The sequence below is a fragment of the Chiloscyllium plagiosum genome, unplaced genomic scaffold (genome assembly GCF_037043375.1).
Source record: "Chiloscyllium plagiosum isolate Xiang-an unplaced genomic scaffold, Cpla_swu_hap1 HiC_scaffold_13, whole genome shotgun sequence".
Taxonomy (NCBI): Eukaryota; Metazoa; Chordata; class Chondrichthyes; order Orectolobiformes; family Hemiscylliidae; genus Chiloscyllium; species Chiloscyllium plagiosum.
In genome coordinates, this window is record NW_028270151.1 from 62,344,060 (window position 1) to 62,360,121 (window position 16,062).

At 37.6% G+C, this 16,062-nt stretch overlaps 1 protein-coding gene across 8 annotated transcripts in view; it reads left to right on the forward strand.

Moving 5' to 3' along the window:
- Positions 1–16,062, forward strand: part of dock10 (dedicator of cytokinesis 10) — a 333,920-nt gene that overhangs the window by 222,263 nt on the left and 95,595 nt on the right. For all 8 annotated transcript variants that reach the window (XM_087993668.1, XM_087993671.1, XM_043702110.2 and 5 more), the window contains exons 12-20: positions 1,452–1,685; positions 5,332–5,454; positions 5,745–5,827; positions 8,615–8,737; positions 8,844–8,923; positions 10,971–11,158; positions 12,440–12,505; positions 13,607–13,699; positions 15,106–15,229. In XM_087993668.1, the coding sequence (XP_087849794.1) occupies positions 1,452–1,685; positions 5,332–5,454; positions 5,745–5,827; positions 8,615–8,737; positions 8,844–8,923; positions 10,971–11,158; positions 12,440–12,505; positions 13,607–13,699; positions 15,106–15,229 (1,114 nt within the window). The remainder of the gene's footprint in view (positions 1–1,451; positions 1,686–5,331; positions 5,455–5,744; positions 5,828–8,614; positions 8,738–8,843; positions 8,924–10,970; positions 11,159–12,439; positions 12,506–13,606; positions 13,700–15,105; positions 15,230–16,062) is intronic.

Sequence of the window (16,062 nt, forward strand, 5' to 3'; positions counted from 1 at the left end):
TGTGTCCTTTAGAACCTGACCAGCCTGATCAGTAGCACTGCTGCCGCACTATTCTTGGTGGTGGATACTAAAAACTTCCATTTATTACCCATAGTGTTCAGGGATGTGTAAGTTAGGTGCGTTAGTCATGGGAAATGCAGGGTTATAGAGATAGGGTTGGGGGATGTGTCGGAGTGGGCTGCTGTTCGGAGGGTCAGTGTGGACTCATTGGGCCGAATGACCTGTTTCCACACTGTAGGGATTTTGTATGGAGGGGTTGAATTTTTACTTTCTGTAACGGTCAGGATTGCCTGTGAACAGGATCTAAAAATCGCGTCTGGGACCACAGGTATTCTAGATCCCAAGAGCTCCAAGACTCAGTCTGTCTTTTACATTGGCTGAGGGTGGGGAATGGGGACCCTGCCTGCCTTCAAATTAGACCTTTATGCATGTTAACAGACCGTGGAGGCTGACAGTGCAAGTTTCAAATGTATTTCAGGCAAACCTGAATAGTCCAGTGCATGTTGGTGCATATCTATCAGGTCAAAATTAGGGTGAAGTGAAAGATTATTTAATGCACTCAGACTTATCAGACCTAGGGAACATTGTGCAACATCATGCATATTATTGTTCATTTGGCCAGATAGCTACTCCCCTAACCTTGTTTGCTATTGGCCCTCTGACGTACTATCTGCTCTCTTTAGCAAAGCAGTGATTTCATAGCTATTGTTTTGCCTTTGCCACTAGCACATTGCAGGTAGCTCCTGGCAGTGCCATATCAAATTAGGGCATTTACATTTCAGAACAGTATGTTGTTAACATCACAGTTGCAGAGTGGGGTGGGACTGAGAAATGATCCAGCTTTTGGGTTTTCAATCCTGATTTTAAAATGTCTGTGCAGCGGGGAAAATGCAGCTCATACATCCATTTCTTGTCACTTTTACACAACCCATATTCGCAAGTTTGTGTGTGAGGAGGCAAGTGTAGGATAACAAGTAAAAATGTTGTGGAAGCAAAATGTTTCAAAACAAAAACATTCGTAAAATTAATAATATGTCCTATGTATTTAATTGCATTTGTGCACTACTGTGATGGGTTTAAAGTTGTCATTTATATAGTTGGCCCTAGTTCGTGTTCTTAACCCCCATGACCATTTCGGAATCCTGTGCTTGTGGGTGCACATGCAGTCAAGATTAGTTTCTGCTCTGATTTTCCTCATAACACTTTAATTATTTGATCTTAGTGGTACCATAGCGAAAACTATCGAATTTAGAAATGTGTCAGTTGATAACTGAAGAACTATTTCCAGGCAAAGAATTATAAAATAAGAGCAGGAAAAGAAGAGAAAAAAGAGAGGAACCAAAAACTCTGCAAAGTTTTTATTGATTATTTTAGATTTTCAATTATATATTTTAGGTTTCATATATTATATTCAGAAACTTTTAATTTTATTTCTTTTACATTTGATGTAGATTGAGCCATTCTTCATCAGTCTTGCCCTGTTTGATGTTCGAGAAAATAGGAAAATATCTGCAGATTTTCACGTGGATTTAAATCATGACAATGTCAGACAGCTGATTTCTGGTACATTGTCAGTGAAAGAAAATGGAGGGAAAAATTCTCCTGTGAAAATATCTGAGGAAGAAAAGTCTGGGGAGCCTCAATTGCAAAAGATCCCAGAAGGATGGTTGCAGTACCCCAAAAAGGTACTAAAATGTGTTTCACTTACTTTTCTATAATTGCTGGATTTTAGCAGGTTGTTTATGATGTGATTCTGCAGCTAATGTTGAAAAACAACTGCAACGACCTTAAAATTAAGGTATAATTAAGTCTCGCTCTCTTAAAAACTTGCATTTTTATAAAGTGTTGTTTAAAGCTCAAATCGGTGCATTTGTTATGTTCCAATGTTTGCAAGTTATAAAGGACCTGTGTGTCAATGTGGCATGCCCCTGAATTTACTGTCTGTTGAAATAAGTGTTGCTATGCCAGACATTTTGGTTTTGGTAGAATGTGAAGTGTCCTGTGAATTTGTAAAATTGACATTTCAGGTATAATTTTTTAAAAATTACAGAAAATGCACTTCTTCATCTTCAAGTTCAGGGTTCAGGAGAAATCAGGGATAATGGAAATTGTGTATTAACATGGATTCATTGGCTGTAGAGATACCATATATTTGTTTGATATTATAAAATTGTACTCATGTTGTGGGACTATGTAGAAAATCTGATATTGAAATCTATTAATGCTTTATCTAATTTTGGATTGCCAGTGTCTCTGAATAAAAAGTGGAAATGTTTAAGATCCCAATTTGATCCTCCCTTTTCTCTACCAAAGCATAACGCTCATTCCAAAATTATGGAGACTGTTGATACATACAAACCACATGAATTAGTAGCAGAAGTAAGTCATACAATCCCTCAAGTCTGCTCCACTATTCAATAAGATCATGACTGATCTGTTTGCTCCAGGTTTTCCCCTATACCCGGATGGAAATGTAGAACTTGAATCTGAGACTTCTGTTAGGCAAGAGAATCATTGTCCTCATATCACTCTGCTTTCTGTGACAGAGAATCTCAAAGTCACACAACCTTTAGAGAAAGCATTTCTCCTTATTTCTGACCTAAAACAGTTGAAACATAATTTTTACGAGTGATCCCATTTCTGACCCAACCATAAGAGGAAACAATTCACAGTGTCAAGACCATTCAAGATTTTGTATTCATCCATTCTGCTACCTTACGTATGACAGATGTCAAACTAGATGGCCTACAATTTCCTTTGCTTCTCCTCTGTTCCTTCTTGAATAGGTTGGATTTGCTACTTTCGAAACTGATGGACTCAACACCTTCTATGCCATTTACCACATTTTTTAAGACCTAGGATATGTAGGATTATATGTAACTGTCCAAGCTTGTCATACATTCAATAATTACTGTACAGACACAATGCTGCAGGGCACACATATCAGGGTATTTAGTTGTTTATCTAATTTACAAAAAGCGCAATTGGCAAAACAAGTTGAGGGTTCCAACTGGAATTGCCATTGCTATTCACCTCGCTCATGTACAGTCTTAATGATGTGCTTGCACAGGGGCTGTGATTGAGGATTTTAATATAATTGTGATTTACATTTGGTTGTCACCTCATTCTCACATTATGATTATGAGAATATTTTCCATTACTGTCACCTTTTGTTTAGGTATAAATAATAGAAGACACCATGGGAATAAAATTTAACTTCAGAATGGGCATAAAATACACATTGGAGGACTGGACATTTTTAGTTGTTGAAATCAATTTCCTTTCCATTGGCTCCTCTTCTTAGCTGCACAATAGTAACTTGGGATCTCTGCAGGCTACACCAACAGGAATACTGCCCTAAGTGATTGAAGAATATCCTCTACTCAGTCTGTACTAAAAATACATAGTGTACAGGGTTTTCTGGCCATCCCAGACTTCAGATTTGCATATTTAAAGGGTAATCCTGGCTGAAACAGGCTGACACTTTGACTGCCAAGTGTAGTTATTAACGGAACAGCAGGTTTACCAGCCCCTTTTTGGGGTAGATTCCACCCCTTTAATTTCTGTTTTTTTATGGGCTGAAATTGACCCCTGTGGGTTTTCAGCTGAATGCCATTTGTAACTGTTTTCTTGCATTAATCAAAAAGCATATTATAAAAATGATTTCTGATGCATTAAAAATATTTTAATGTAAAAATATAAATGAATTCTAACATCTCTTGGGTATTTTTGTGGTGATATGCAAACATAGACAGTGATAGATGACTTTTGATGGAGGGGGTGCAGATTCCTGTAGCACTAATGCTCAGAAGTGCAATTGTTAATTTTCCTCAGGGCAATTGTTGTTAGAGAAATCTGTGATTCATTAAATGTCCATGTCAGTGATGCATTTTTTATATATTATTTGCTGATTTTTATTCATCAAAGGTAATAAGTGCTGTTTCAATGGCAAAAGGGCTTGTTATTGTGTGACTTACATTCTCCTGTTGTAACGTTTATTAAAGCAAATGTAAATAATTTGATAATTACTCAACAAGTGATACACTTTGCCATGTATTACAATGAAGTGCTAATTTTTACTCCTGAGAGCTGGAAAAACTAGTGTTAAATGTCTGTATGCACAAGAAATCTTTGGCTAGTGAAAGCTTTCATCATGAAATTATGTAAAATTTCTTACTGTTATTGGAAATGACATGAACCAGAAGAATTTCTTCCAATGCACGTATTATGATGCTGGATGGAGGAGAATTTAACTGATCTTTCGAGCATGTGTAAACCTTGGCAGATTGTGCTGTCGTGTTTGAATGCTACATCTGCCAAGACATTTTCCTACTTTCGTTGCCCATGGAAACAGACAAAAATCTGGCAGTAACTGTCTAGACTGTCAGAGTTATTGTCATGCGTTCAAATGTTCTATCTTGCTGTTTTCTATCTGAGTCATAACTGCATATTTTAATATGGCATCTTCAAGGAAGTACAAATTGTCGACAAACATTATAGCTGTATCTCTGAATTTGCATTTTGAGTTAAATCCCTTTTAAATAAAATATGGCCTTGTTCTTCTCATGTATAGTATGATCCCATTCCAAATCTTGAATTCGAATTCTAATCTTGATTGTCTGCTGAGCTTGAGCCTGAAGCAATTTATGTTGGATTAGGGGAAGGTAATTATCAGGTGGCTAGAAAGTGTATCTTTCAACAAGGATCACAGAATAAAGCTGTCTCCTGTTACCTGAAGAATGAACTCAACCATTTGATAACATTTTTTCTATTTTTGTAGAACTCTCTAAATTTTTCACCATAATCTACACATCATCTCACCTGATCTGCTGTATATCTGATTTGCTGGAATTTCTGGCTCCTTACAAATGCCCCAATCCAAAACCCTGTATCTGGCTTTCTCTCAGCAATTTAGACCTGAAATATTTCTACCTCTCTTTCCTTTAAGGTTGCTTTTAAAACCTACTGTTGGACCAAACATTCAGTCACCCCTCCAAGTATTCCTTTCTCTGGATTATTGTCATTTTTTGTAACGTACTTGCAGTATCTTGCCAAATTGAACAGCATTATAAATGCAGTTTTTATTGGTGTTAGGAGATGAAGAGTTATGTTAAAGATGCTATCCAAATGCACATTATTTTGTTGTATCCCTTCCTAGAAAGTTTCTTCTCTCAGTTAGCTGAACTGTCCAAGACTAACAAGCTCACTTCTTAGCACAGCAATGTAAGATTTGAGATGTGTCATGAGCCAATGAGCAATGTTTAATTGACGGCTGTTATGTCTGTGCCTTTAAATCAATGTGTAAATTTATGAATTATACTTTACATGTAGGCCATTTTCTCTGTATCAAACCCACATATGGACATTGTGCTGGTGGCAAGAATAGAAAAAGTATTAATGGGAAATATTTCCAGTTGTGCTGAACCCTATATTAAGAGCTCGGACTCCAGCAAGGTAACTGTTTATTGCTGTACTGTGTTCATTACTGGTGAGACATTCTTTTACATTATGCAATAGTCTATTAATAAATGGAGGAATAAGCAATAAAGCTCTTCCTGCATAGTTATTAAATTCATATCATGACCTTAACCAGTTTCTTTCCCTTAATGAGTGGATCTGCTACAAAGCCTAAGGAAAATGTTAAATGAAAACCTGATTAATTCTAACGATGCTGATTGAATCAAATGCTTTAGTCATATTTCATCATAAGTTTTTGTGATTATTTTTAACTGTTCCTTGTCAAGACTGCACAGAAGATTCTGAAGACCAGCAAACAGTTTTGCAATAAGTTAGCCAAGTACCGGATGCCATTTGCTTGGGCAGTGAGGTATGTATATTTGACATATGCCGATGAATATCTGGTTGAGTGACTACATATTAGTTATTCATTTGAACACGTGTTAGTGTTTTATGAGTTTTTTTTTAAATTGTGGTTTCTCTTGGGCTACACATTTTAATTGGCACAGTGTTCTTGAACATCCAGAGTAGAAGTCTGTTATGTAATGCTCCTGTTGTGAAATGTGTACTGTTAATCTTTTGTTTAAAACTGGGAACAATGTATCACCAGGGATCTAGTGGGAGGACTCGAGGCACAGCCTATAGGGCCCCACTGGCCTCAGCAAAATAACGCATTGCAGGAAGTCATGAGGACTGTTAGTCAGCTGCAGACAGGATTTCTTCCATTCACTCGGGCAGAAGTTCAGCAGCAGGAGAGCTACTCGCCAATGCAGCTCTGTAGTCCCAACAGTGTCAGTGACAGCAGTGGCCAGGTCTGTGATGATACATAGTCCCAGCATTCTAGCTCCCAGTTGGAGGACCAGATAAGTGAGGGGAAGCGATTTGACTCACAGAGGGATGAGAAAAGGAGAGTGGGTGTTTTGATAGAGAGCCCCACGAGGTGAGGAAGAGCTGAATGATTAAACATGAGCGTCCAAAGTTGTTGCACCTCCACTGTTAGCATTGCACAGAAGATTCACCCATAATCTTCCTATTTTCTTTAGGAAGTTGCTATACTTGTCCAATAATACCCATGAAACTCACTATAGTCAATTGAACATAAATATTCTTTTTAATGATGCAATAGTGTTAATGATAGATAATCAATCTTTCTTGCACTGAAAATTAACTATTACAAGTGTAAGTTCACTATCCTTCAGATTTTAAATACTTCAGGCATGTTTAAATGTGTAAAATACAAAATTGTTTTGCATTTCTTGTCTTTTCTGTCTGTTTTATTTCTGTCTAAAGAGAAAGGTTTCTTTCCTGCTTTTTATTTCCCTTCCTGGGCTTGATTTCAGATCGATTGCGCTTCTTTTTGTTCATCCCTTCTTCAGCTTCTCTGTGTTCAGCTCCCAAATCTTATTTTTTATTTCTTCTTTCATGGGATTTGGGTGTCACTGGCTAGGCCACAATTTATTGCTCATCTCTAGTTGCGCCTGAAAAAGTGAAGGTAAGCTGCCTTTTTAATTCGCGGCACTCTGTTTGTAAGTAGACCTATAATGCCTTTAGGGAGGGGGATCCAGGACTTGGACCCTATGGCACTGAAGGATGGTTATATTTTTCCGAATTAGGATGGTGAGTGGTTTGGAGGTGAACTTGCGGCTGCTGGTGTAGCCCATAGTTAATGGTACAGCCTTGGGCAGTGTTGCCAAACAGAGAGACCTAGGGGTGCAGATACATGGTTTCTTGAAGGTGGCATCAAAGGTAGACATGGTGGTGAAGGTGGCATTTGGCACGCTTGCCATCATCGATCAGAGCATTGAGTACCGAACTTGGGACCACATGTTACCACCATTCAAGACATTTGTAAGGTCATGTTTGGAGTACTGTGTACAATTCTGGCCACCCTGCTATAGGGAAGGATGTTGTTAAAATGGAAAGGGTCCAAAAATATTTACAGGAATGTTACCAAGACTGGAGGATTTGAGTAATATGGAGAGGCTGGATAGGCTGGGATTTATTTCCAAGGAATGTATGAGGCTGAGAGGTGACCTTATACAGGTTTATAAAATCATGAGGGGCAAAGATAAGGTGAACAACCAAGGTCTTTTCTTCAGGTTAGGGGAGTCCAAAAGTAGACGATATATGTTTGAGGTGAGACGAGAAAGACTTAAATGGGAACTGAGGGGCAACTTTTTCACATAGGAGGTGGTGCTTATATGGAATGAAATGCCAGAGGAAATAGTAGATGCAAGTACAATTAAAACATTTAAAAGTCAATTGGACAGGTACGAGGAAAAGTTTAGAGAGATATGGGCCAAATGCAGGCAAATGGAATTAGTTCAGTTTAGAAACCTGGTCGGCATGGGCGAGTTGGGCTAAGAGTTTGTTTCTGTGCTCTATGACTCTACGTATCTGCTGCCCTTGCCCTTCTAGATGGTGGTAGTTGTGGGTTTGGAAGGTGCTGTCCAAATAACTTTGGTGAATTTCTGCAGTGCAACTTGTAGATGGCACACACTTTTGCTTCTAAGTGTCGATGGTGAAGGAAGTGAAAGATTGTAGATGTTCTGTCAGTCAAATAGGCTGCTTTGTCCTGGATGATATCAAGCTTCTTGGCTATTGGTGGGATGATACTCATCATGGTAAGTGAAGAGTATTCCATTACAGTCCTGACTTGTCTCTTGTTGATGGTGGACTGATTCTGGGGAGCCAGGGGGTGGGTTACTTTGCTGTAGGATTCCTAGCCTCTGACCTACTCATGTAGCCACAATATTTATATGGCTGGTCTAATTCAGTTTCTTATCAATAGTAACAATCAGGATGTTGATAGAGAGGATTCAGTGGTGCTCACGCCCTTAAATGTCAAGAAGTGATGATTAGGTTCTTTCTTGTAGGAGATGGTCAATGTCTGGCACCTGTTGACACAAGGTTTACTTGCCAATGGTCAGCTCAAATGAGGATATTGTCCAGGGCCTGCTGCATTTGAAAGTGGATTTGATAAGAATATACCCTGTGTGTTTTCCTGTATTTTCCATGCCAATGGTCCCTTAGCTTCTCTGTGCTGCTTTCAGCTCATCCTTTGAGCAACAGATGCCTTGCTGCAGCAGGTTGGAGTCATATCACCTTTGTTAAAATGGTTTACCATAATCCTTGTTTTGTTATGTTGTTCTTTTAGGTCAGTATTCAAAGACAATCAGGGAACAATAGACCGAGACTCTCAATTCTCTGCTCTCTTCAGGCAAGAGAGCAATAAGATTTCTACTGAGGATTTACTGAAATTAATTATGGAATTCAAAAGGTATCAGTGACTTTTACCTGTAATTTGAATATTGGAATTCTTGGAGGGCTAATTAAGTGTATTTAGTTTTTGACCTAATTGGATTCTTTATTTTTCATGCTTGTAGAGCAGATAAAATGACCAAAGTGCAGACCATCCCTGGCAGTCTTGATATCGCAGTGGAATCCGTCCCCATTGAACATCCAAGTATGAGATTTATTTTGTTTGTTGTCATTTTAGAGACATATTTAACCCTCCATTTTAAAAAATTCAACTATAACCTGAGTCACTAAATATTTAATAAGCACTTCACATATCATATCCAACACAAATAGAAAAAGGTATCTGCATATATAGTTTTGCTCACAAACTTGCAAATTAAGAAGATGATTGTCTCAAAAATAATGAAACGTGCAAGTGTAGAAATATTTAAAAAAATTAACTGCCTTTTTCCCCACGGCAGATGTTAGCTTTTGGCCAAAGGCCAAGTATCTGTCAGTGCTGTTCTCCAAACATCTGTTGAAGGTGTGCAGTGGATCCCTTGGGTAACTTCCTTGTCAATTTTCTCTCATTTCCTGAGAAGATGTGCTTAACATCTTCCTCACAATTAATCAACCAATGTTGATGTCTTCTTGCATGGGAAATTCCAGTCTGAGAAACACACCTGACTACGACATGGAAAATGCTGTGTGACAACCATCTGCGGGCCACCAGATGTAGACTGTTGGGGCATTTATTCCACTGATCTTCCAAGGTGTGAAAATCAAACAGATTTATAAAAGACTCCCTGAACACCTTGCTGAGGGAAAAGTCCTTTGGAACTGCACTTGGGATAACTGAACAACAAAAAAGAAAAATTCAGAAAATATGGAGATGAATTTAACAATGGCACATCCTCCCCTGGGGAGTCGAAAGAATCCACTGTAGCACTGTTGTAGGAATCAATTTACCCCATATCTAATCAAAGAAAATTGTGAATAAAGACATATTTTGTTGGATCCTATGGATTTCTCTTATTCTCCATTCTAATACGTGAAGTTTAAATGGATCAATTTCCCCACATTGGAAATGCCTGCAGGGTTAGCCCTCCATTATTCAAGCGTGTGTATAAAGCCTTATGCAAGATGTAAACTCTCTGCACTTCCCCTCCTGTCTGACATGTCAGTATCTCCGCTCAAGAAAGATTGCATTTAATTTGTTACAGCATTGTACTTACCATTACTCCTCGTGCATGATTTATAAAACTTGTTCTTCAACACTGACCATTGCTAGAAAAGTCATCACTTATTGTTAATCCCAATTTGCTTTTGGGAGTGCCAAGCCCTCTTGCTGAATGATGAAAATCCATGTGATGTCATAACGTATTGCCCTGTTTTGTCGCAAAGGCTCAAAAATTGAGTACTTCATCAGTATTGTCTGACATCCACTTTATGAAATCCTGGACATTCCACTGAAGCTTCAAAGTGGCAGCAGAAATGTATTTGTCTGAATTCAGTTGATAAATAAATAAAATAAGTGCTTTGAGGTCTTCCATAATTCAGACAGAATACATTTTAAGAAACAAAATTCTCTCATGGAGTAGCTACAATATTTATTAAGGTAACAAAACGTATAACATTGAGACAAAAGAGAGGTGTGTGGAAGTTAAGTATACTTCTAGAGCTGTAAGAATCAATTGAAATTTCTCTTATAATTGTCTACATTTGGAAAGTAATTGATATGTATCCTAGAAGCATTTATTGAATTTAAAAATGTGAATCAGAGTTTATTCATTTTTCTCTTTTTTCTTTGCTTATTTCTGTTCCTTGCTTCCTAATTATTTCCTTTGTCTCAAGTACCGTCTCCAGTTGGCCGGAGAAGGGTTTATCATTATGATTCTGAAGTAGACAATAGAGTATGATTACATTATTGTAATGCCCTCTTTCCTAGGCCCATTCCTAATTCCTCTCTGTAATAACCTGCCTAAGACCAAGAGTTCAACATTTATTACTTACCATTTTAATTTGACTAATCAGTATAATTTGATAGTTATTTGTAAGGTCTTTGGTTAAACTTGAATTATTGCCAAGAAAATATGGTGTATATAAGGTGAGTCATTGCTAAGTTATATATATTTTGAAAAATATTGTTTTAAAGCCCTGCTTTTTAAATGGAGCAAGGTGACTGGATTCTTAAGCTAAGTGTACTGGATTCTAAACATTATGTCAAACTTGGATAAAACAAAATAAAAAATAACTTGTTATTCCTGTTTCAGATTGTGTTAATCCATCATATGTGCCTCTTACACCATTCAAGGACCCAAATACATATGAACCTACTGTAGAAGTGGAAGAGTTTGTTCAAGAGTCTGCAAAGTATTCTCTACCATATACAATATACAAAAACCATGTTTATATTTACCCTAAGCATTTGAAATATGATGGTCAAAAGTGCTTTGCCAAGGTAAGGAACACAGCAGAACTTGCACTGTTTTACACCTATATCCTTCACATCAAAATCTGCTTTCGGGGACTATGATTTAACTTTTTTTCAGAAAGAAAGAAAGATCTGATCATCAGTATATTTTTACTGCAACGTGGATCCTGGAGTTTGAAGTCTTTGGTTATGTTCTTGCTCATTAGCCTCATTTTCTAACACGATGTACAAGGAGCAGTTAAATTAATCTGGATTTGTCACAAGAATTCTGCTGGTCTCTGCTACTATCGGCTTGGGAAGGATAAATTCACATATCTGTGTTCATTCCATGTGGTTATTCCAGTGACCTATAAACCCTGAACTAGAATGTTAGGCAACATACTTTCTATTATTTCTGAAGTAAAGACATTGCTTCCAAACTCTCCTGCATGTTGGTATCGTCTGGGTAATGTTGCTAAACTCTGTTGATTATGTAACTTCCTTACTATGCTGTCCGAGTAATTGAAATATCAGTCTTAATCCATTTTGCAGCCACAATTAAAGATAGGCTGGCAGGTGGCACATGTCTCAGGAGATTTTATTATTATTTTGATGTACATATTGAACAAACAATTGAAGAATTTACTATTCGAAATCTGTTTTTCCCCTGAAAGTTATACTAAATCAATACAGTTCTATGTTAATGTAATTGCTAGTCATTTTCACCAGCGTCGTGTTTCTGACTAAGTACTCCCTTATCCTGTAACTGTAAAATTTTAATCTTGTTAAACATTAGATTGGCTTTCTTGAGCATGTAACTGCTGACTTTTAGACTTTTAAAAATATCTTTTTGGGAGATCTGGGTATGGCTGGCAGGACCGGCATTTGTTTGTCATCCTTAATTGCTTTTGACCCGAGCCATTTCAGAGGGCAGTTAAGAGTCAAATACCTTACTGTGTTACTTTAGTCACAGGTAGATCAGACCAGGTAAAGAAGGCAAATTTCCTTCCCTAAAGAGCCCGTAATTTTTACAATAATCATTTATAGTTATGGTGGTCACCATGGCTGAGACTCACTTCACATCTCAGATTTATAAATTGAATTCAGATCCTACTAGCTGCTGTGAGAGTTTCAAACTTCTACCCCCACAGCATGAGCCTGCACCTCTCCAGTGACATTGCCACTGCACCACTATCCTTGCAAATACCTGGGATGTTTTCTGAAAGAGTCTTTTGTCGTACACCATGCATCTTTGAGAGAAGTTATTCTCAATTTGTTTGTGGAATCCCAGTTTTCTGTGAAACACTTACACAGTTTCCATTTCTGCAGGCAAGAAATCTAGCGGTGCGCATTGAGTTCAGGAGTTCAGATGGAGAAAGTGCTCAACCGTTGAAAGTAAGTATCATTGGCAGTGTGCTTAATTGCTGTAAGAAGATGCACAAAATTCCGTAAGTGTAAGACACAGTGGTTTGATCATCCACAGTACTGATTTGTCGGTCTCAACCTCATTGTAGCATAGAGGCGCTGAGTGTGGGGTTCATGCCAATCTGTCACCTGTGGGAAAGAAAGCAGAGCAGTGAGTCGTTCCTGTGTCTGAGAACTATCATGCCTCTCAGTTACAGGTGGCACATAGCCTGGGATGGTTGTCAATAAAATTAAAGATTAGCATCAAGTTTATATCTGAAGTTAGTGTGCCATTATTGACTTTTGACTGTAATGAAAGTGAAGTTGGTGAAAGGTCATCTTTCCTCACTCCACTTCAGTGTGACACCTGAAATGTTTTGATATCTAGTCCTTATTCAGTTCCTTCAGATCAAAGCATGAGTGTCATGCACAGAGGGCAAAGATGAGTCTGCTGACAGGGAGCTGCAGTCAGGGTTATAGAGACAAGTGATTCTAGGTGGGGCCCCGAAGGACTGGCAGTTGGCTTGAGGTTTCTCTTTGCCCATGAAAACAGAGCTGTTATTTTTGACTACATCAAAAAAATAAATTCAGTTTAAACCTCTTGGGCTATTTGTTGAACAGTATTGGCAGTTCTGTTAATAACTACTGACTGTTCAACTGCTTGTGACAATCAGAATCCTAGAACATGTTCAGGTCTTCGGTGGCACATTTATGCAGCTTTTCAATTGTTTTACACAGATAGGCTGCTTGCCCATTCACAGGAATCTATAAAGCACACCTTGGACAACAACACAGTGGCTATGGCCTTGGTCGATATTTTAAATGAATGGTTTTGTATGAGTAGTCAGCAATTGGAAATGATCCCGGTTTGCTTTATTCCGTCGTTTCAAAAGAGAAGAAAGATGAAAATATTTCTGATCTGAGCTTCAAATCCTATTTTATCTATTGAATGAATCAAACTGTGTTATAATGAACTGCGGGACATAAATCTAATGAGTCAAATGGTGGATGAGATTCATGTACCTGTTATTCAGAGCTGTTTCTTTTATTTTCAAAAAGGCTATTTTAGATTGTTCTTACTTTTTATAACAGTGCATTTATGGAAAACCAGGGAAATCGCTGTTCACTACTGCAGCACAGACAACAGTTCTACATCATTGTCAGAATCCTGACTTTTATGATGAGGTACTTTCATTGAAAATATTTGATTAAACTGTATTTACGTTACTGGTAAATATGTTTGAAGTGCAGACAAAGGAAATAAAACACGTGAGTTCACTAAAAGACTGATTTTATTTTTAATTGGCACAACTGATTATTTACAATACATTCTCCAGAATTTAGACTCTGGTTCCTATCTGGTCTGAACAAAACTGTTTTTGCAAAATCTTGTGAGGAATCTGTACATGAGCCACAAAACAGTCTACATTATGTGATTGTTAATTAATTGGTTACTGTAAAATCAGGAAAATCGTTTGCACCAAATTTTACACTAATGGGAAAGGATAATTTTATCATCCTATTTGATCTTAAGTTTTAATTTTGATTGTAATACATATAATTGTGAAAATTAGATTTGCTGGTGCACTTTGTATTTGAAGCCAGTGTTGAGAATTGACAAAGTAACTAGTATGATAATTTGCATTATCAGTTTTTAAGAATATGAGTTTAATGCTTTAATCAGATAACCTTCCAAACGTTTGTTTCGTTCATTCTGATAAGGCAAAAGTAAATTATTTGTACCTTAGACTAGTGTTTATTGGTAATGGGTTATAGCTCACCTCAGTGAGTTGCTATGGTTACATGCAGTCATACATATATGTTTTAGTCAGGAGCCATGGATGGTGATTGGATTGACTACAACTTTCTTTGCGTCACGTAGCTCACTTGGAATCTCTCCCTAGTTTTGCCTGCTATTTGCACATGTTAGAAAGATTTTCAGTTGATACTTGACCTATTTGGTTTTAATAAGAACACTTTCCGTCATCGTTGAGTTGCGAGGTGGGACTCAGACTTAGAGCTCCTGGCTCAACTGCAATTCATTGCAGTGCATTACCACCAAATAAACCAAGTTCAGATCAGGCTAATTCTTAGCATTAGAAAACTGGGCTGTGAGGAAAATTCAGAGAAATATTAACACTTAACACTCAGAAAACGACAATTAAGAGGAAATTGCAAAAGCATATATGGTAGTTAAATGTACATGAAATGTAAACCTGGAATGCTGGTTCACATTAAACTCCAATAATTGGTTAAAGGAAAATTTGAAACTGATTTCAGTCCATTCCTCTTCAGCCAAATAACAATCAGCCATTAAATAGATTTTTGAAATCCTAAAATAATTTTTTAAAAGTTGCATTTGGCTTATGTACAGATTTTATTTGATATGGTTAATTACAATAGGATGATTAGACTTGCTCATTTGTATGTACCTTGTGATCTTGTGAATGTTGCATTCCTGGTTTGACAGTTTGAGCAATCAGTTCATTCTACAGTGAACTGAAGACCTAACCAAAAGCTGCTTATAGTGGAAACGATTTGTCAGCATGGTATTCACATTTTGAACTCTTTTTGGTATTTCCATTACTCAGGTGAAAATTGAACTTCCCACTCAACTGAACGAGAAACATCACATTCTTTTTTCATTTTATCACATCAGCTGTGACCTTGCTACAAAAGGTGGTTCCAAAAAGAAGGAGGCATTAGAAACACAAGGTAAAATGTATTACAGTTTAATAAAGCTTTTTTTTTCCCCAAGGATTTTTTTTTTGCTACTCTTTGCAAGTGAAGTTTCACCTTTTTTGTAGAAATGTTTTGTTTCAAATCCTCATCAAGCATTATTACCATTTGGTAACATGATGCAGGGCAGAAATTCACCAAAGCCCCTGAAGGTAGGACCTTTCAAACTGATGACATGTGCTCATCTAGAAGGACTAGGGCACCCATTTCATGGAAATACCATCACCTGCAAGTTCCTCTCCAAATCTCTTACCCGTCCTGGCTTGGAGATATATTGTCGTTCCTTCAGTATTGCTGGGTCATAATTATGGAGTTTCTTCCCCAAGAGCAGTGTGATCAATGACTGCAGTGGTTCAAGAGGCAGTTAATCACTACCTTTCAAGTGCAATTAGGGATTGGCAAACAAATAGGAGCTCAGCAAGCCATGTCCAAGTCCCTTGATTGAGTAAAGCAAACCTATTCAACATTCTGCGAAAATGTTATCAGGTTAGATTGAAGAGAAAATAAAAACCCATGAGCTATAGCCAAAACCTCACACACCGGCTGTACGCAATATTCACACAAGGACTCACTTTTATATAGTGCCCCATGGACAGCTCTACACATAAAGATATACATTTCTTGGTAGTTCTGAACCAACATTGATGAAGGTCAAGCAGAATTTGATGCAAGTCAGGATACAGGAAGCAGAGTGTTGGTTGAGTTGAAACTTACGATGGGTGGAATGTGGTGGGTCAGTAAGAAAGCATAAGAATTGGTAAATCGGGAGATAATAAAAGCATTGATGAGGATTACAGCAGCAGCTGGGC